Source organism: Ranitomeya imitator, chromosome 3 (genome assembly GCF_032444005.1).
Source record: "Ranitomeya imitator isolate aRanImi1 chromosome 3, aRanImi1.pri, whole genome shotgun sequence".
Taxonomy (NCBI): domain Eukaryota; kingdom Metazoa; phylum Chordata; class Amphibia; order Anura; family Dendrobatidae; genus Ranitomeya; species Ranitomeya imitator.
Genome location: NC_091284.1, coordinates 488,574,797 through 488,595,921, shown reverse-complemented (window position 1 = coordinate 488,595,921; position 21,125 = coordinate 488,574,797). Strand labels below are relative to the sequence as shown.

Sequence of the window (21,125 nt, the reverse complement as noted above, 5' to 3'; positions counted from 1 at the left end):
AATATATCTGCTTTGTTAACGTTCCTTAAAAGAAAATATTCAAAAGTTCTCCTTCACACATCCTGGTGATTCCTGTCCTGGAAAAAACAGTACTGATGAGATCTATGGTCCCATGTGTACATATGTGATACACATGTGCCATCCGTGTGTCCGTGTTTGCTGTCCTTGTGTCAGTGTTTTACATCTGTGTGCTGTCCGCGTGTCTATGTGATACATTCCAGTGCCTGGGAAAACCAGTACAGTTCGTGCTGCTCCCAGGCGCTGGCTGATGAAGGCATTGTCGCTTGGAGACAATTGATGGGAGTTGCATTCAGCAGAAGCAGGGTTACTCCTGTGTAAAATAAATAATTAAATTAAAAAAATGGCATGGGCTCCCACAAAATTTTCATAACCAGCAGAGGGAAAACCCATGTCTGGGGGCTGAATTAATAACCTGGGACAAGGGGCAATACCCCATAAGGATCCCAGATATGGCTCCTATAGATGCCACTCCATTACTAACCCATGGGCTTGATGTCATCTGACAATATAAAGCTGTCATCAATCCCACAAATATAACCCCACTTGCCACCATCACAGGGCTGGTGGGAAGAGTGAGGCTGAGGGCTGATGTTGGTAGCCTGGGGGAGGGGGCAATATCTCTAACCCTTTTTCAGGCTGTTAATAACCCACAGCTATCTGTTTATCCTTTGCTGGATTTAATTTTTAGGGGGACTCTATGTCACTTTTTTTCTGGGGTCCCCCTTAAATTCACCAGTAAGGCCGGCTTCACACTCAGCGTATGAAAATACGGTCCGTATATTACGGCCGTAATACGCTGAAATGTCCCGAAAATAGTGGTCCGTAGCTCCTCCGTAGGCAGGGTGTGTCAGCGTTTTTTGCGCATGGCATCCTCCGTATGTAATCCGTATGGCATCCGTACTGCGTGGTTTTCTCGCAGGCTTGCAAAACCAACATACCGCTATAGAAATGATCCATGTGTCCCAAAAAGAAAAAAATATATATATATACTGTCTATATATATATATATATATATATATATGTCATTAGACACATATATGTATATATATTAATATTTTTTCCAGCGCTATACAGCTTGAAAGCCGGTAATTCAATTACCGGCTTTTTCTTTCTCCTTCCTAAAACCCGACATGATTTGAGACATGGTTTACATGCAGTAAACCATGTCTTCTCTCCTTTTTTTTTGCAGATTCCACACTACTAATGTCAGTAGTGTGTATCTGCAAAATTTGGCCGTTCTAGCTCTTAAAATAAAGGGTTAAATGGCGGAAAAAATTGGCGTGGGCTCCCGCGCAATTTTCTCCGCCAGAGTAGTAAAGCCAGTGACTGAGGGCAGATATTAATAGCCTGGAGAGGGTCCATGGTTATTGGCCCCCCCCTGGCTAAAAATATCTGCCCCCAGCCACCCCAGAAAAGGCACATCTGGAAGATGCGCCTTTTCTGGCACTTGGCCACTCTCTTCCCATTCCCGTGTAGCGGTGGGATATGGGGTAATGAAGGGTTAATGCCACCTTGCTATTGTAAGGTGACATTAAGCCTAATTAATAATGGAGAGGCGTCAATTATGACACCTATCCATTATTAATCCAACTGAATGAAAGGGTTAAATAAAACACAAACACATTATTTAAAATTATTTTAATGAAATAAAAACAATGGTTGTTGGAGTATTTTATTCTACGGCCAATCCAGTCACTGAAGACCCTCGTTCTGTGAAAGAAAAAACATAATAAACCAACCAATTTCCTAGAAAGCTCCCAGGCTTTCTAGGCAAGTTCCCACGATCTATGAACATCCAGCAGAGGGCGCCTCACCGCAAATGAAGCTAAATATAGCTCATTGATCTATATTTAGACTCATTCCCCGGGGTTTTGCAGCGAGGAGCAGCCTGCATTAGCAAAGCTCCTTGCTGCAAAATGTTTTAACCCCTTCAGAAGGATTTACATCGTTGGACGTTACAGATCTGCGGAGGGTAAGTATATTGTTGGTTTATTATGTTTTTTTTTTTCACAGAACGAGGGTCTTCAGTGACTGGATTGGCCGTAGAATAAAATACTCCAACAACCATTGTTTTTATTTCATTAAAATAATTTTAAATAATGTGTTTGTGTTTTATTTAACCCTTTCATTCAGTTGGATTAATAATGGATAGGTGTCATAATTGACGCCTCTCCATTATTAATTAGGCTTAATGTCACCTTACAATAGCAAGGTGGCATTAACCCTTCATTACCCCATATCCCACCGCTACACGGGAATGGGAAGAGAGTGGCCAAGTGCCAGAAAAGGCGCATCTTCCAGATGTGCCTTTTCTGGGGTGGCTGGGGCAGATATTTTTAGCCAGGGGGGGGCCAATAACCATGGACCCTCTCCAGGCTATTAATATCTGCCCTCAGTCACTGGCTTTACTACTCTGGCGGAGAAAATTGCGCGGGAGCCCACGCCAATTTTTTCCGCCATTTAACCCTTTATTTTAAGAGCTAGAACGGCCAAATTTTGCAGATACACACTACTGACATTAGTAGTGTGGAATCTGCAAAAAAAATGGAGAGAAGACATGGTTTACTGTATGTAAACCATGTCTCAAATCATGTCGGGTTTTAGGAAGGAGAAAGAAAAAGCCGGTAATTGAATTACCGGCTTTCAAGCTGTATAGCGCTGGAATAAATATTAATATATATACATATATGTGTCTCACTGACATATATATATATATATACCTATTCTATGTGTACACATTTATTCTACCTATTCTACTGTAAGCTGTCAGTGTGATTTTACTGTACACCGCACTGAATTACCGGCTTTTCTCTCTAACAGCGCTGCGTATTTCTCGCAAGTCACACTGCTTGTCCGTGTGAAATCCGTATTTTTCACGCTTCCATAGACTTTCATTGGCGTATTTCTTGCGCAGTACGGTGACAAACGCAGCATGCTGCGATTTTGTACGGCCGTAGAAAGCCGTATAATACTGATCAGTAAAATACGGCAGATAGGAGCAGGGGCATAGAGAATAATTGTGCCGTATTTTTTGCGAGTTTTACGGACGTAGTTTCTGCGCTCTTACGTCCGTAAAACTCGCAAGTGTGAAGCCGGCCTAAAGGCTAAGCAAACAACTGTGAGCTGTTATTAACAGCCTGTGAATCTCATGCAGTATTGTCCCTTGTCCCAGGTTATTAAAATCAGCCCCAAACCATGAGCTTTCCCTCTGCTGGTTATAAAAATTGTGCGGGAGCCCAAGCTATTTTTTATTTAATTATTTATTTTACACAGGAGTTGCACAGCCGCTACTGAATACAACTCTTATCATTGTCTCCTGAGATCAGCACGAGCAAGAGGCAATGATGAGCGTTGCCTTCAGCAGCCGTTCAGCACCTGGGAATGGCACGAACTGTACAGCTTCTTTCCAGGCGCCGCTACATATCATACTGATGACACAAAGATGTCATTAGTATTTCATCAGTGTGCACTTGTGTGGCAGGCATTTTGTCTGTGCTGCACAACACAAAAAACTGAGATGTATGCGGGTTTTTCACATGGACACATGTGCTCACCATCATTGAATAAAATGTGTGCGCGTATTTCCGGTCCTTAAAAAATGGACCACATATGAACTTAAAAGTGCTCGTGTGAAGGAGGCCTTTTAAAAAATAAAAAATAAATAAATAAAAAAGTTCCAATCACCCCTCTTTCGACCCATTCAAAATAAAACAATATAAAAGAGAAATCAAACATACACATATTTGGTATCGCCGTGTTCAGAATCGCCCGATCTATCAATAAAAAAGTATTAACCTGATCGCTAAAGTCAAAATGCCAGAATTACTTTTTTTGGTCACTACGACGGGTGATCCAGAGATCATATCTACACCAAATTGGTATAATTAAAAACGTCAGCTTGGAGTTAAAAAAATAAGCCCTTGCTCAACCTGAGAGCATGAAAAATGGAGACACTACAGGTATTGGACAATAACGCAATTTTTTTAACAAAGTTTGGAATTTTTTTCACCACTCAGATAAAAAAGAACCTAGACATGTTTGGTGTCTATGGACTCATAATAATAAGGAGAATTACAATGGCAGGTGAGTTTCGGCATTTAGTGAACATAGTAAAAAAGCAAAATAAAAAATAACTGTGGGATTGCGCTTTTTGCAATTTCACATCATTTGGAATTTTTTTTCCCGTTTTTCACTACAAGATATGTTAAAACCAATGGTGTTGTTCAAAAGTAAAACTCGTCATGCAAAAATCAAACACTCACATGGCCATATTGATGGAAAAATAAAAAAGTTATAGCTCTGGGAAGAAGTGGAGCAAAAAACGAAAATGCAAAAACGAAAATACCTCTGGTCATGAAGGGGTTAAATACCTTAGAGTACAGGACCCCTTTAAAGATAGACTTAAATTACAAAAATTAATCCATTTAAAACACATACATTTGTGACTGTGCTGATCTAGCAGCTGAGTACTTCAATAATTTTCTATCCCCTAGAACTACAGAGTAAAAGTCAAACTATGAGCTCCATTTGCAGACATATGTTTTTTGGGGTGATTACCCCTCATCAGTGCAAATTAGAACTGTTTTGGCTGGGTGAAAGGCCTCTGATAGGGGATCTAAGGTGAAAAGTTTTTCCTAGTGGAGAGTGCCAAGTTGGGAGTAGGGGGACTTATAGGCCATGCAATGTTTAATGGGAAATTTAAAAGTAGCCTCTTCAATGAGGAAGAGGGCAGGAACACTGGTACCGTCTATTGGAAATAGCAATCCAAAAAGTCAATATCAACTTTTTAAAGGGTTTTTCTATTGGCTTCTTATCCTAAGTCGTGTGTAAAGGCCTTTTAAAGGTGGATATTGACTTTTATGATTTCTGCGTCCAATAGATTGCACTAGAGTTCTAGTCCTCTTCCTTTCTGGAGAGGATACTTGCATTTTTAAATTCCCAGAGGAGCATTGCATGGCCTATAAGTCTCTCTACACCAACTTGGTGATCTCCACAAGGAGACATTTTTACTCTTTAGACCTTCTTTTATGGCCACGGTGCACCTTACAAGGAATAAATAAATGTATATATATATAGAAGATGTATTAATCTGAGACCACAGAGAAAAATAGATCAAACTTGTTTTATTCAAGATAACCAGTCATACAGGATGCCAACGTTTCGGCCATAAGCCTTTATCAAGGCACTTATCTAGAAAATAATATTACATAAATCAATATAGATATTAATGACCATATCAACATAGTAACTGGTTACATACAGAACAGAAGAGAATATATAATGCAACAGTCTCATAACATGAGAAATCCATGAACATCAGGTTAAGACGTGTCCTGAAGGAAAAGGGGGGGAGGAAAGGGGGGGAAAAAAGAAAAGAAAAAGAGGGGGAGAGGGGAGAAAAAGGGGGAGGGAAGGAACAACAAGGGGAAAGGAAGGGACATCACGAAAATAACAGTGCAAATGCATCCTGCAAGTGGGCGAGAAGAAGGAGACCAATTCCAGGTCCACAAAATATATATATATAAACTGTATATTAAACTTCAGCTTTGAACCTAGATTTTAACTGTTGAAAAGCTACACTTTCTACAATGTTAGTGTTTGGCATGTAAGATTTTAAAATAGATTACATATACGGTATTCAGAGAGAGTAACACAGTACTTATTTGTCTTATCCATATAGACAAATGTCAAGATCAGATCACACATTCTTTCGGTTATTATGTTCTAGCTGAAGAGCTAGCTACCATTGAGTGTCCAATCTTACAGTATGTAACACTGGACCTTTCTGCACTTCAATTGGTTTGGACTAGAAAAGGTTCAGAGATCCTGGATGCTACAGAGGAGCCTAGAATACAGAGAAAAACAGACGCCTTGTGGTTCTTACCAGCTGTAGAAGAGGATACAGGGATCTACACTTGCATTTTGAGGTGTGTAATACTTTCAGTTATATTACTTTTCAATCAACAAATATACATTTTGTATCTCATAGTTTCAATGAGGCTGTCCAGTTTACACCGGGAACAGTAAGATTTCTGCACCTGCTTTTTGTATTGATTTCAACATGAAGCCTTAATCATTATCATGCCTGGATTTTACTAATCATGAAGAACATGTGGCTGCATATAGGCGGCCCTGGAAGAAGGGCAACTGCTAATGGGACAATTCACAAAAGAACTTACCAAATACTGTATGTTCAGATGCACATTATGTTTTGTATATTAAATAGGCACTCACAGAGCTGTGTGAATAATTCTGTGTGTGAACGCATGTACCAATTAGTGGATGAGGAGCTAATTGGCGCACACAAATTCAAACACTTTAAGGTTCAATTCGTAGTTTTAAAAAACGTAATCATCACTGAATGTCTTTTTGTATGACTGCGTGGGCTTCTCCACCATTATGACCCACAGCTATGATATCTAGCAAAATCATAAATTGCATGGGGGGTGGGGGGTGCAGTATATGGGCGCTGTGAGGGGCTGACATGCTTAACTCCTCAGACACACGGGTGGTTAAAGTCTCTCAGTGGTTTATTGCCTCAAACCAAAATAACTAAATGGTAACAGAAAAACAGCTTGTCCGGCTCAAATGAAAATATAAAATTCATACAACATCCTGCCCAGGTCCTCTGGGACAACACATACGGCAGCTCTCGCAGGAGCTAGCAATCAGGAGGCTTGCTTTCCTCCACACACATAGACACCGGAAAAAAACAACTAGTTGGACATTTAATAACCTCCAGACACACCCTGGAGGTGGAGATATGGTGGGTAGGCGCCCGCCCATCTCTGACCTACCCACCTTAAAAGCCATGCCCATATAAGCAACTGGATTGCTCTCAGCACATATAATGCAGGAGAAAACATTTATGGCTTTTACATCATGCAGGAAAGCAATCATTGTGACACATATCTCCCCTCATGTAAAACACCAGTGACCCTGTAACAGCCATCACATACTAGCGGTTTGCAGTGGAATACAGTTTGTATGGCAGAGTTGTTTTCCATCTCCATAGGCACTGGGTAAGCCTCTCCTGCAGAGTGTAAGTTCTTAAGGCCCCGTCACACTGGACGATATCGCTAGCGATCCATGACGTTGCAGCGTCCTGGTTAGCGATATCGTCCAGTGTGACAGGCAGCAGCGATCAGGCCCCTGCTGTAATATCGCTGGTCGGGGCAGAAAGGCCAGCACTTTATTTCGTCGCTGGCTCTCCCGCTGACATCGCTGAATCGGCGTGTGTGACGCTGATTCAGCGATGTCTTCGCTGGTAACCAGGGTAAACATCGGCCCTGCGCTTAGTAACCCGATGTTTACCCTGGTTACCATCGTTAAAGTAAAAAAAACAAACGCTACATACTTACCTACCGCTGTCTGTCCCCGGCGCTGTGCTTCTCTGCTCTGGCTGTGAGCGCCGGGCAGCCGGAAAGCACAGCGGTGACGTCACTGCTCTGCTTTCCGGCCGCTGTGCTCACAGTGAGTGCAGAGAAGCACAGCGCCGGGGACAGACAGCGGTAGGTAAGTATGTAGCGTTTGTTTTTTTTAAGTTTACACTGGTAACCAGGGTAAACATCGGGTTACTAAGCGCGGCCCTGCGCTTAGTAACCCGATGTTTACCCTGGTTACCAGCATCGTTGGTCGCTGGAGAGCTGTCTGTGTGACAGCTCTCCAGCGACCAAACAGCGACACTGCAGCGATCCGGATCGTTGTCGGTATCGCTGCAGCGTCGCTTAGTGTGACGGTACCTTTATGCTCAGTAGGGTTCTTTCTCTCCTGTAGTGTGTAAGCTCTTAAGATTAGTTAAGGTACCGTTACACTAAACGACTTACCAACGATCACGACCAGCGATACGACCTGGCCGTGATCGTTGGTAAGTCGTTGTGTGGTCGCTGGGGAGCTGTCACACAGACAGCTCTCTCCAGCGACCAACGATCAGGGGAAAGACTTCGGCATCGTTGAAACTGTCACCGCTGTGCTCTGCTTTGCGGCCGGCGCTGACACAGTCAGTGCGGGAAGCTGACGGCGGGGGACGTGACAGACATCGGAATGTGAGTATGTACTGTTTTTTTTTTTTTTACTTTTACAATGGTAACCAGGGTAAATATCGGGTTACTAAGCGCGGCCCTGCTCTTAGTAACCCGATGTTTACCCTGGTTACAAGTGAACACACCGCTGGATCGGTGTCACACACGCCGATCCAGCGATGACAGCGGGTGATCAGCGACCATAACAAGGTCCTGATCATTCCCCAGCGACCAACGATCTCCCAGCAGGGGCCTGATCGTTGGTCGCTGTCACACATAACGAGATCGTTAGTGGGATCGTTGCTACGTGACAAAAAGTGTGATGTTGCAACGATATCGTTAACAAAATCGTTATGTGTGAAGGTACCTTTAGGTTCTCACTCTCATGTAGTGTGCAAGTTCTTAAGGTCAGTGAGGCTCTCTCCTGTAGTGTGAGCTCTTATGCTCAGCGGGGTCCTCTCTCTCTCCTGTGTGCAAGCTCTTAAGGTCAGCGGGGTCCTCCTCTCTCTCCTGCAGAGTGTGAGCTCTTAAGGTCAGCGGGGTCCTCTCTCTCCTGCAGAGTGTGAGCTCTTAAGGTCAGCGGGGTCCTCCTCTCTCTCCTGCAGAGTTTGAGCTCTTAAGGTCAGCGGGGTCCTCTCTCTCCTGCAGAGTGTGAGCTCTTATGCTCAGCAGGGTCCTCTCTCTCCTGCAGAGTGTGAGCTCTTATTCTCAGCAGGGTTCTCTCTCTCCTGTAGTGTGAGCTCTTATGCTCAGCGGGGTCCTCTTTCTCCTGCAGACTGTGAGCTCTTATGCTCAGCGGGGTCCTCTTTCTCCTGCAGACTGTGAGCTCTTATGCTCAGCGGTGTTCTCTCTCTCCTGTGTGTAAGCTCTTATGCTCAGTGGGGTCCTCTCCTGCAGAGTGTGAGCTCTTATGCTCAGCGGGGTCCTCTCTCTCCTGCAGAGTGTGAGCTCTTATGCTCAGCGGGGTCCTCTCTCTCCTGCAGAGTGTGAGCTCTTATGCTCAGCGGGGTCCTCTCTCTCCTGCAGACTGTGAGCTCTTATGCTCAGCGGGGTCCTCTCTCTCTCCTGTGTGCAAGCTCTTAAGGTCAGTGAAGTTCTCTCCTGTAGTGTGTAAGCTCTTATGGACAGTGGGGTTCTCTCGCCCTCTCCTCTCCCTCACATGTATTTTCCATGCAATTACAAGCTTTTCAATATTGAGATTTAAGCAAATTTATTCTCATCAAATCAAATATTTGGTGATAATTTGTTGAAGGTGAATTCCAATTTCTAAAGATCCTCTCATCTATAGTAGGTTGGTCATGTTGACTATGAAGAAAACTCAATACTGTTTCTCTGGAGGGTTCTGTGCATTCATTCAAGGTAGAACTCAACAAGTCTGTGGGGAACCTCTGAGCTGCATGGCCAAGGTACCATGCAATCTAAATGGAACAGTAGTCCAGGACAGTCTGGTTACTCCTCTGTTTGAGAGCAGTTGTATGCAAGTCAGGCACTACTAAAGCTGAACCCTTGACTTGGCATAGTGTTCTGTTCTCTATGACAACAGCCAAACAAGCAACAAGATCAACTGACAGTGGCTTATCTACCAAGAAAACAAATGGATCATGAGTTTAAATTCTAACTGCTTGATCCTTATCTCCTTTCACAATATCTGTTGGGGGAGAGTGGGAGGCCTCCATACACATGTATATGGCCAACTTTACATTTTCACATATACTAATAAAGGTACCTTCACACATAAGGATATTGTTAACGATATCGTTGCTATTTGTGACGTAGCAACGATATCGTTAATGAAATCGTTATGTGTGACAGCGACCAACGATCAGGCCCCTGCTGGGAGATCGTTGGTTGCTGAATAAAGTCCAGAACTTTATTTCGTCGCTGGACTCCCTGAAGACATCGCTGGATCGGCGTGTGTGACACCGATCCAGCGATGTCTTCACTGGTAACCAGGGTAAACATCGGGTAACTAAGCGCAGGGCCGCGCTTAGTAACCCGATGTTTACCCTGGTTACCATGCTAAAAGTAAAAAAAAAAAAACACTAGATACTTACCTACCGCTGTCTGTCCTCCAGCGCTGTGCTCTGCACTCCTCCTGTACTGGCTGTGAGCCGGAAAGCAGAGCGGTGACGTCACCGCTCTGCTTTCCGGCTCACAGACAGTACAGGAGGAGTGCAGAGAAGCAGAGCGCAGCGCTGGAGGACAGACGGCTGTAGGTAAGTATCTAGTGTTTGTTTTTTTTTTACTTTTAGCATGGTAACCAGGGTAAACATCGGGTTACTAAGCGCGGCCCTGCGCTTAGTTACCCGATGTTTACCCTGGTTACCGGCATCGTTGGTCGCTGGAGAGCGGTCTGTGTGACAGCTCTCCAGCGACCAAACAGCGACGCTGCAGCGATCCGGATCGTTGTCGGTATCGCTGCAGCGTCGCTAAATGTGAAGGGGCCTTAAGGCTGTATAGTGGCAGATCAGAACTAGTGTAAAAGAGGATCTATCTATTTAGACATTACATAGGACATTGTTTCCTAATATGAGATTAAAGGCCCCTTCACATTAAGCGACGCTGCAGCGATACCGACAACGATCCGGATCGCTGCAGCGTCGCTGTTTGGTCGCTGGAGAGCTGTCACACAGACAGCTCTCCAGCGACCAACGATGCCGGTAACCAGGGTAAACATCGGGTAACTAAGCGCAGGGCCGCGCTTAGTAACCCGATGTTTACCCTGGATACCATGCTAAAAGTAAAAAAAAAAAAACACTAGATACTTACCTACCGCTGTCTGTCCTCCAGCGCTGCGCTCTGCTTCTCTGCTCTCCTCCTGTACTGGCTGTGAGCCGGAAAGCAGAGTGGTGACGTCACCGCTCTGCTTTCCGGCTCACAGACAGTACAGGAGGAGTGCAGAGCACAGCGCTGGAGGACAGACAGCGGTAGGTAAGTATGTAGTGTTTGTTTTTTTTTTACTTTTAGCATGGTAACCAGGGTAAACATCGGGTTACTAAGCGCGGCCCTGCGCTTAGTTACCCGATGTTTACCCTGGTTACCAGTGAAGACATCGCTGGATCGGTGTCACACACGCCGATCCAGCGATGTCTCCAGGGAGTCCAGCGACGAAATAAAGTTCTGGACTTTGTTCAGCGACCAACGATCTCCCAGCAGGGGCCTGATCGTTGGTCGCTGTCACACATAACGATTTCATTAACGATATCGTTGCTACGTCACAAATAGCAACGATATCGTTAACAATATCGTTATGTGTGAAGGTACCTTAAGAAACATTTCAGTCTCATTTACTAAACACTTTTATATGTAAACTCTAATCTTCACATCAAAAAAATTTAAAATGTCCTATGGAATCCAGCAAACTTTCTGCAGTCAGTTGTTCCATATAGTGCCACAAAGGATGATGGCAAAACTATCAACACTCCCTGCATGTATGACTTTACAAAGCTCTAAAGGACTGATTTTTTAAGGTTTTTGCACAAAAATGTAGTGACTTTGGACATTTTTAGCTTGTCATGGCCAGCTTTTCCAAAGTAGGCAGAGATGGGACAGGGCAAGATGAAGTCTACCTATTTAATTCATCAAAATTTGTGCCACTTTAGTGGCACACATTTTTCATGAAATGTACTGGAGTAACATCTTTTTCGGCGGTGCATGCCAGTTGCAAAATGCCAGTCTTAATTAATTAATCCCTTTGTGTCTTTTGAATTTTGAAAGCTGGCTGAGATATTGCACTAAAATCAAACTAAATATGCATTTTTTGCTACAGTATGCATACATGAAAGTGGCACTGCCATGAGACAGTTGGAGACCTTAAATATAGAAGTTGAAATGAGCCTTAACTGCTCAGGAAATACATTTTGTAAATTAACATGACACGTAAGCTGTGTCTTAGTAGTATAGGGTCCTCATCCTGCGACAGCAACTAGTCATGTTGTTTATATTTTTTATTTTTGTACACTTTACACCTAAAAGCTAACGAGAAATACACTTTTGTCACTTACTCACCCGTCTCGGTTCAGATGCTTTGCTTTGTTTCCTTCCCCTGTAGCCCTCTCCTTTGATTCCAAAGACATACTGATAGGGAATTTAGATTGTGATCTCCATCGGGGACAGTGATGATAATGTCTGTGAATCAGTACGAAAAATGTTGGTGCTATATAAATAGAGAGATTATTATTATACTTGTCCAGGCCGCATCACTATGGCAGTGTGGTTAGGCACAAAATGGCATGTGGTCAGTATGGGAAATTTTTGTCTCGATCTGCCTCTGTTAAGTTCCTTAACTTGATAAGGCGTGATATTTATAGACTGGCTAAGCTTGATTTATTGCGAACAGTTATTCTGATTAGAGGCTCCATTCACATGTTATGAAGGGTGTTTTCTATTGTATTGTATGGAGGATGGTTTTTGAACTCAGCTTCTATTTCATAATCATGTATTATGATTGATTATACTATCATTGAATGTAGTGTATAAACTATTCTGTATTGTGCCCTACTGATTTGTAACCACGCTGCTTATTCTGTTTTCTAACAGGTTTTTTTTATGGATTCTCTGTTGTTGTGTTGTTTACCAATTTAATAAAGATTAAACTGAAATTTGATATAACGTGGTAGATAGTGTTTATTTTTTACTTGGTGGTAATAGTTGGCACATGACATACCTTAGGTACCCCCAAGATTTTTGTTATTTTGATTGATATTGAAATGGGTTCATATATCCTATTTTTGGTAATAATTTGGGTTACTGTGGTAATCTGGCAAACACCTCCAACATCATCACCTAAGGCCGGGGTCACACTGGCGACTAAAACGGACGAGTGCAATGCAATAAAAAAATCACATTGCACTCGGACCAATGTTAAACTATGGGGCAGCTCCCACCAGCCGATGTTTTGTCGGCCGTTTAACTCGGTCCGAAACAATCACAGCATGCTGCGATTGTCACGGACACTAGGCCGACTCTTGGCTCACTCGCACCCATATAAGCCTATGGGTGAGAGTGAGACAGCGCACATCACTTGGATATCATCCGAGTGCGGTGCGATATACGCTGACTCCAGCAATGGAGGAGATGGAGAAATTAGTTTCTCCGCCTCCTCCACAGCTGAGCATCGGATGCAATAAGCTAGTGTGACTCCAGCCTAAGATGTTTTAAGGCTGTCTCAGGCATGTCCTGTATTGAGTATTGAGATAGTATAGTTTTGAGCAATCATGTTCTTGCTAGGAGTTGCTTCACCTACCAATTAGCTCCATCCAGCATTCTGATTATCTCCTGCATCTCCTGACTTCAATTGGTCTGCCAGCATTTATTTCCAATCTCAGTCCAGCTCACCTAGGTGTACTACACACCTATCTCTGTAATCAAGTTTCAACCACATTTGTAATTGTTCATGGTGCTGTTCACACCTCAATCTTTGCAATCAATGTAACTCAGTTTGCCTATTCATCATTGCTGTCCTGTGGTTAACCATCTATCTGCTGCAAGCATACAACTCTGCCATTAAAACACCACGCCTGCTCCACTACATTATGACCTCCTGTCCATGCTGCTTACCTTGGCCTATGACTTAGGCTACGTTCACATTTGCGTTGTGCGGTGCTGCGTTGGCGACGCAACGCACAACGCAAACAAAAACGCATGCAAAACGCATTGTTTTGTGACGCATGCGTCCTTTTTTGGCATGATTTTGGACGCAAAAAAATGCAACTTGCTGCCTCCTCTGCGCCCTGACGCTTGCGCCAAAAATGACGCATGCATCACAAAACGCAAGACAACGCATGTCCATGCGCCCCCATGTTAAATATAGGGGCACATGATGCATGCGTCGCTATGCGTTGCCGAACCTGCACCCGACACAACGCAAATGTGAACGTAGCCTTCGAGAATCCACCTCACCCTGTAAGCCTACATCAGTCACCTTATCAGGTTCTGTCCAACATGATTTCTGCCTACACATTTTTTATTTATATACACTCATTTACAAAGATTTCCTAGAAGCCTGATTATGTAATTTGTGGTAAGCAAAAACTATTGATACATACATCAACTAAACTTAATTTCACTTTTGTTTTTTTCAGAAATGCATCTTACTGTGTGGAAATATCACTGTCGCTAAATGTCATGAGTGACACCCCAGCATCCTTCCCTTATGTTAAATATGAGCAAATTGCTTTTGAAAGCATGGAGTTTGAGATGATTTGCCCGGCTTTACCCTATTTTATAACAGAAGATATGAATATGACGATTAATTGGTTTAAGGTATGATTTTTCTCTATATTTTCCCTCAGGAAGCATTACATTACATAGTCAGTGAAAAATATACACTCTCTTTCTTAGGCCGGTTTCACACGTCAGTGTCTCCGGTACGTGAGGTGACAGTTTCCTCACGTACCAGAGACACTGACACACGTAGACACATAAAAATCATTGTATCTGTTCAGATGTCATAGATTTTTTGCGGACCGTGTCTCCGTGTGCCAAACACGGAGACATGTCAGTGTTCGTGGGAGCGCACGGATTACACGGACCCATTAAAGTCAATGGGTCCGTGTAAAGCACGTACCGCAGACTGACATCCGTGTGCAGTCCATGTGCCGTGCAGGAGACAGCGCTACATTAAGCGCTGTCCCCCCCACTGGTGCTGAAGCCGCGATTCATATCTTCCCTGCAGCAGCATTTGCTGTAGAGAAGATATGAATAAGTGTGTTTAAAATAAAGATCTATGTGCCCCCCGCCCCCTGTGTGCCTCCCCCGCTGTTCTGAAAATACTCACCCGGCTCGCTCCCTCGCCGGCGCTGCTTCCCCTCCTGGCCGCATCTTCTCCTGTATGCGGTCACGTGGGGCCGCTCATTTACAGTAATGAATATGCGGCTCCACCTCCCATAGGGGTGGAGCCGCATATTCATGACTGTAATCGGCGGCCCCACGTGACCGCATACAGGAGAAGCTGCGGCCAGAACAGGAAGAAGCGACAGCCAACAAGGGAGCCGGGTGAGTATTTTCAGAACAGCTGGGGGGGAAGGGGGGGGGGCGCACAGGGGGTGGGAGGGCGGGGGCACTTAGATCTTTATTTTAAACACTATTATTCATATCTTCCCTGCAGCAAACGCTGCTGCAGGGTGTTAGGAGTCGAGTTTCCTCTGCTGCACAGGGCGAATCTCGATCCATCTCCGCTGCGGTCTCCCATTCTCCTCCAGCCGCAGTGGAGTCTGCTCAGCAGGGACGTCGCTCCCAGTGTCTTGCTCGCTCTCACTCTGTACAGAGAGTTACTGCTGCTTCTTCAGCTCCTGCCATTAAAGTCAGTGCTGGTCAGCGGCGAGCGGACTTCCCTGGGACTAAGTCCTTGTTTGCGCACACTGAGCATGCCCAGAGCAAGATCTCCCGTTGGAGATCGAGGGTCATGTGCTCTGGCTCTGCAGCGCATTCCATTGGTCCTCTTGGCAGGTCCTTGAAGGGCAAAGTTTCTGTGGCCACTTCCTGTCCTGCAATTATATAAACTGCGCATGACCGCACGGCCATGCGCTAGTGTACAATTGAATACGTGTGTTTGTTGTGAGTGCAAGTCGTTCATTAAATACCCCAACCCTATTGTATGACTGTTCGCGTATGGAGTATGGCTGCTATCTAGCGCCCGACAAATCACTCAACGTGTCACACACGTATCAGCGTCTATTGCTGTGACCGCCAGTGCCATATAGTCCGTCATTACTCAGCAGCAGGTTCCATCTCTGCACGGTGGACCCCGGGCTACGAACGCACCGTACACTATCAGTCTTATTATTTGGTGCGTTCCGCTAGCCCTAACATTACACTAGCGCCAGGGTCTGGCTAGTGATGACGGACAAACAGCAATCCCTGCGGTATATACAGCAGCTGGAGGGTAGGTTGGCGGCTCTCGAGAGCGCAACCTCAGCTGTGGATGTTACCGCAGTTGTTGTACAGGCTGCCAGCGTGGCTGCAGCAACTTTGTCCATTGCCACCCCTGTTCCGACATTTTCTCGCCTCCCGCTGCCAGAAAAATTTTCTGGTAATAGCAAATTTTGTAGGGGATTCGTGAGTCAGTGCTCTATTCATCTTGAGCTTCTGGCTGCACGTTTCCCCACAGAGCGGGCTAAGGTGGGATTTATTGTGTCTCTATTGTCGGACAGGGCATTGGAATGGGCTACGCCGCTGTGGGAGCGTGGCGATCATGTGGTGCAGAGTGCTCCTCTGTTTTTGAGCACTTTAAAACAGGTCTTTTTAGGACCTCAAGTCACCCATGACACTGCGCTCCAACTGCTGGCATTAACTCAGGGTGAGTCCTTGGTCAGTCATTTTGCCGTCCAATTCCGCACTTTAGCATCTGAGCTGGAATGGTCGGATAAAGCTCTTATCCCCATATTTTGGAGGGGCTTGGCTGACCATGTAAAGGACGCTCTGGCCACTAGGGAGATTCCTGCCACACTGGAGGAGTTAATAACAGTCTCCACTCGAATTGACCTCCGTTTTAACGAGCGGAGGTTAGAGCGAGCCCAGTGTAGGCAGAGGTTTCGGCTGGCTCCTACTTTCGCCAAACCTCTGGAATCTCCGGTCCTGGTTCCTCAGTCACATGAGGCCAGGGAAGTGTCACAAGCGGGACCTAAGTCCCGGACCGCTTGTGCACTCAGGGTCTGTCATGTTTGCCAGCAGTCGGGACATTTAGCCACCAGATGTCCTCAGCGGTCGAGGAAACGTCAGCGTCTAGTGGTCGTAGGTGGAGGTACACTAGACACGGTGACGTTTGCCTCTAAATTGTCCTTTAAGGGGACAATTACTATAGGCTCATTCTCCCACTCGGTAGAGCTCTGCGTGGATTCTGGGGCGGAGGGCAATTTTATGTCTTCTGCCTTCGCCCAACGCCACGCAATACCTCTGGTTATGCTAGCTCAACCTGTAACGGTACGAGTGGTGAATGGGTCGACTCTGCCCTCACAGATAACTCACCAGACCATCCCTTTTACTCTGTCCATGTCGCCATCTCATCAGGAGATTATTTCTCTGCTCGTCATTCCAGAGGGAATTGATGAGGTCCTGTTGGGAATACCTTGGCTACGGTACCACTCTCCTCATATCGAGTGGTCCTCAGGCAGAATTCTGGGATGGGGTGAATCTTGTGGGGGTAGGTGTCAGAGGGAGTGCGTTCAGGTAGCTACAACTGAGGTACCCGCAGATCTTTCCTCTCTCCCCAAGCAGTATTGGTCGTATGCAGACATATTCTCCAAAAAGGCGGCGGAGACCCTTCCGCCCCATCGCCCCTATGACTGTCCTATTGACCTCTTGCCTGGTGCTGAGCCTCCCCGGGGTCGAGTCTATCCGCTATCTCTCCCGGAGACGGAGGCAATGTCACAGTACATCCAGGAAAATCTGGCAAGAGGGTTCATCAGGAAGTCAGTGTCACCTGCTGGGGCAGGGTTCTTCTTCGTGCAGAAGAAGAGTGGGGAATTGCGTCCATGCATAGACTACAGGGGTCTTAACGCCATCACAGTTAAGAATAAATACCCTTTGCCTTTGATATCTGAACTGTTTGATAGGCTTCGGGGAGCAAGGGTATTTACTAAATTAGATCTGCGGGGTGCTTACAACCTGATTCGCATCCGTGAGGGGGACGAATGGAAGACGGCTTTTAACACCAGGGATGGGCACTATGAATATCTGGTGATGCCCTTCGGGCTCTGTAATGCCCCAGCCGTTTTCCAAGACTTTGTGAACGATATCTTCCGGGATATGCTTTCCACCTCGGTCGTAGTCTATCTGGATGATATTCTCATCTACTCTCCAGATATTGACTCCCACCGGAGAGATGTTTGCAAAGTCTTCGACCTCCTACGGGCAAACTCCCTCTATGCCAAGTTGGAGAAGTGTATGTTTGAGCAGGAGTCCTTACCTTTCCTAGGCTACATCATCTCAGCCCAGGGATTGGCTATGGATCCTGCCAAACTACAGGCTGTGATGGACTGGCAGGAACCCCATTCTCTTAAAGCGGTGCAGCGCTTTATGGGTTTCATCAATTATTATCGCCAGTTCATCCCGCATTTCTCAAGTTTGGTAGCTCCCTTGGTTGCCCTCACCAAGAAGGGGGCGAATCCCAAATTGTGGTCTGAGGAGGTCTCCAAGGCCTTTATCTCTATAAAGTCACACTTCGCTAGCGCTCCCATTCTTCATCGCCCCAATGTTGATAAGCCATTTATCATGGAGGTGGATGCCTCTTCTGTTGGTGCTGGAGCAGTCCTCTTCCAAAAGGATGCTCAAGGTCGGAAGCATCCTTGCTTCTTTTTCTCCAAGACCTTCGCACCAGCAGAGAGGAATTATTCCATTGGGGACAGGGAGTTGCTAGCCATGAAGTTGGCTTTCTCGGAGTGGAGACATCTCTTGGAGGGAGCACGTTTTCCCTTCCAAGTCTTCACAGATCACAAAAATTTGGTGTATCTGCAGACAGCTCAGCGGTTGAATTCTCGCCAGGCCAGATGGTCCTTGTTCTTCTCCCAGTTTCATTTCACCCTCCATTTCCTTTCTGGGGAGAAGAACATTCGGGCCGACGCTCTCTCTCGCTCTGTTGTGTCATCTGCGGAGGAGGAGGAGGAGCCTCAGCTTATTGTCCCCACCGAGAGTTTGAGAACCGTGGCCCCGGTTTCGCTGGAGTCTGTGCCCCCGGGCAAGACTTTTGTTCCATCTAGTTTGCGACCGGAGGTTCTCTCTTGGGCGCACTCGTCCAGGGTGGGTGGACATTTTGGTACTAAAAGGACATCGGAGTTACTGGCGAGGACATACTGGTGGCCGCATATGGCTCGTGATGTCGCGGAGTACGTTCGGGCATGTGTCTCTTGCGCCAGGAACAAGACTCCTCGGCAACGGCCAGCTGGTTTGCTTTATCCTCTGCCCGTGGCTGACAGGCCCTGGGAGATGGTCGGGATGGACTTTGTGGTTGGCTTACCCAAGTCTCGTAATTGCACCATTATCTGGGTGATCACCGATCATTTTTCCAAAATGGTGTACAGTATTTGGTGCCTCTTCCACGGCTACCATCTGCACAGGCGTTGGCTGTCTGGTTTATCAAGCATATCTTTCGCTTACACGGTATGCCAGACAAAATTGTTAGTGACCGGGGTCCCCAGTTTGCGTCTCGATTCTGGAGGGAGCTATGTCATCTACTCAGTATTGAGTTAAATCTCTCTTCGGCATATCATCCCGAGACGAATGGGTTGGTAGAAAGGGCCAACCAGACCTTGGTCACATATCTGCGACATTTTGTCTCTGCCAGACAGGATGACTGGGCATCCTTGCTACCGTGGGCAGAGTTTGCACTTAACAATGCCGTAGCCGACTCCACCGGTCAGACTCCATTCCTCTTAAATTACGGCCAGCATCCGCGTGTTCCTGTGCCCATGCCTGTGTCTTCCGCTGATCCCAGGGTGGCAGACTGGGCTGTGGAGGCACGGGACATTTGGGATTGCACGCAGGATGCCATTCGGGCCTCCAAGGAGAGAATGAGGTCCTCCGCCGATGTTCATCGGCGCCCCGCTCCGACTTTTGCCCCTGGCGACTTGGTGTGGCTCTCCGCCCGTAACATCAGGCTGTGAGTTGAGTCCACTAAGTTTGCTCCTCGCTACTTGGGTCCCTTCAAGGTTCTCGAACAGGTTAATCCTGTGGTCTACCGCCTGGCTCTTCCTCCACGCTTGGGTATCACCGACACCTTTCATGTGTCCCTCTTGAAACCCGTATACATGTCCCGGTTTTCCGAGTCATCTGCCGGGACATCGGGTTCGTCTACGGACGATTACGAGGTGAACGCTATTTTGGGGTGCAAGGTGGTACGCGGCAAAAAGTTTTATTTGGTGGATTGGAAGGGTTATGGTCCAGAGGACAGGTCTTGGGAGCCTGCTGAAAACATTCGGGCCCCACAGCTCATTGCTGCCTTCGAGCGTAGCGAGGCCCAAGGAGGGGGGGGCCATGTTAGGAGTCGAGTTTCCTCTGCTGCACAGGGGGAATCTCGATCCATCTCCGCTGCGGTCTCCCATTCTCCTCCAGCCGCAGTGGAGTCTGCTCAGCAGGGACGTCGCTCCCAGTGTCTTGCTCGCTCTCACTCTGTACAGAGAGTTACTGCTGCTTCTTCAGCTCCTGCCATTAAAGTCAGTGCTGGTCAGCGGCGAGCGGACTTCCCTGGGACTAAGTCCTTGTTTGCGCACACTGAGCATGCCCAGAGCAAGATCTCCCGTTGGAGATCGAGGGTCATGTGCTCTGGCTCTGCAGCGCATTCCATTGGTCCTCTTGGCAGGTCCTTGAAGGGCAAAGTTTCTGTGGCCACTTCCTGTCCTGCAATTATATAAACTGCGCATGACCGCACGGCCATGCGCAAGTGTACAATTGAATACGTGTGTTTGTTGTGAGTGCAAGTCGTTCATTAAATACCCCTACCCTATTGTATGACTGTTCGCGTATGGAGTATGGCTGCTATCTAGCGCCCGACAAATCACTCAACGTGTCACACACGTATCAGCGTCTATTGCTGTGACCGCCAGTGCGGCGCCACGTGCCAGTAGTGCGCTTCCTGACCCACGTTTGGGTGCTTAGTGGTGCCTGCCAGCACGGCACAGTTCGCACTTCGGTGCTCTAATTATAAGAGTTGCCTAACACACCCTGTTGCGGTGTTGTGCCAGCAAGGGTCTAATCGGACTTCAATCCTAGTTGGGGTTAAGTTCGCTGACTGCTTGCTCGCCTTCTATGTGCGGTACCACGATCCTGTGACGCAACAGGATCGCTTCCTTCACGTTGGGTGAAGTTTAACCCACGCGAGTATACTTATGAGTACCGCCATATAGTCCGTCATTACTCAGCAGCAGGTTCCATCTCTGCACGGTGGACCCCGGGCTACGAACGCACCGTACACTATCAGTCTTATTATTTGGTGCGTTCCGCTAGCCCTAACACAGGGAAGATATGAATCGCGGCTTCAGCACCAGATGCTGGTACGTGTGGTACCCAGCACGGTGCGTGTGGTACCCAGTGGGCACACGGGCGGCACATGTGTGCCGCACGTGTGCCACACTGATGTGCCACAAAAAC

At 46.4% G+C, this 21,125-nt stretch overlaps 1 protein-coding gene across 2 annotated transcripts in view; it reads left to right on the top strand.

Annotated features, from left to right (window-relative positions):
* IL1R2 (interleukin 1 receptor type 2) overlaps positions 1-21,125 on the top strand; it is a 92,880-nt gene that overhangs the window by 7,295 nt on the left and 64,460 nt on the right. For both annotated transcript variants that reach the window (XM_069757596.1, XM_069757593.1), the window contains exons 3-4: positions 5,702-5,948; positions 14,126-14,306. In XM_069757596.1, the coding sequence (XP_069613697.1) occupies positions 5,702-5,948; positions 14,126-14,306 (428 nt within the window). The remainder of the gene's footprint in view (positions 1-5,701; positions 5,949-14,125; positions 14,307-21,125) is intronic.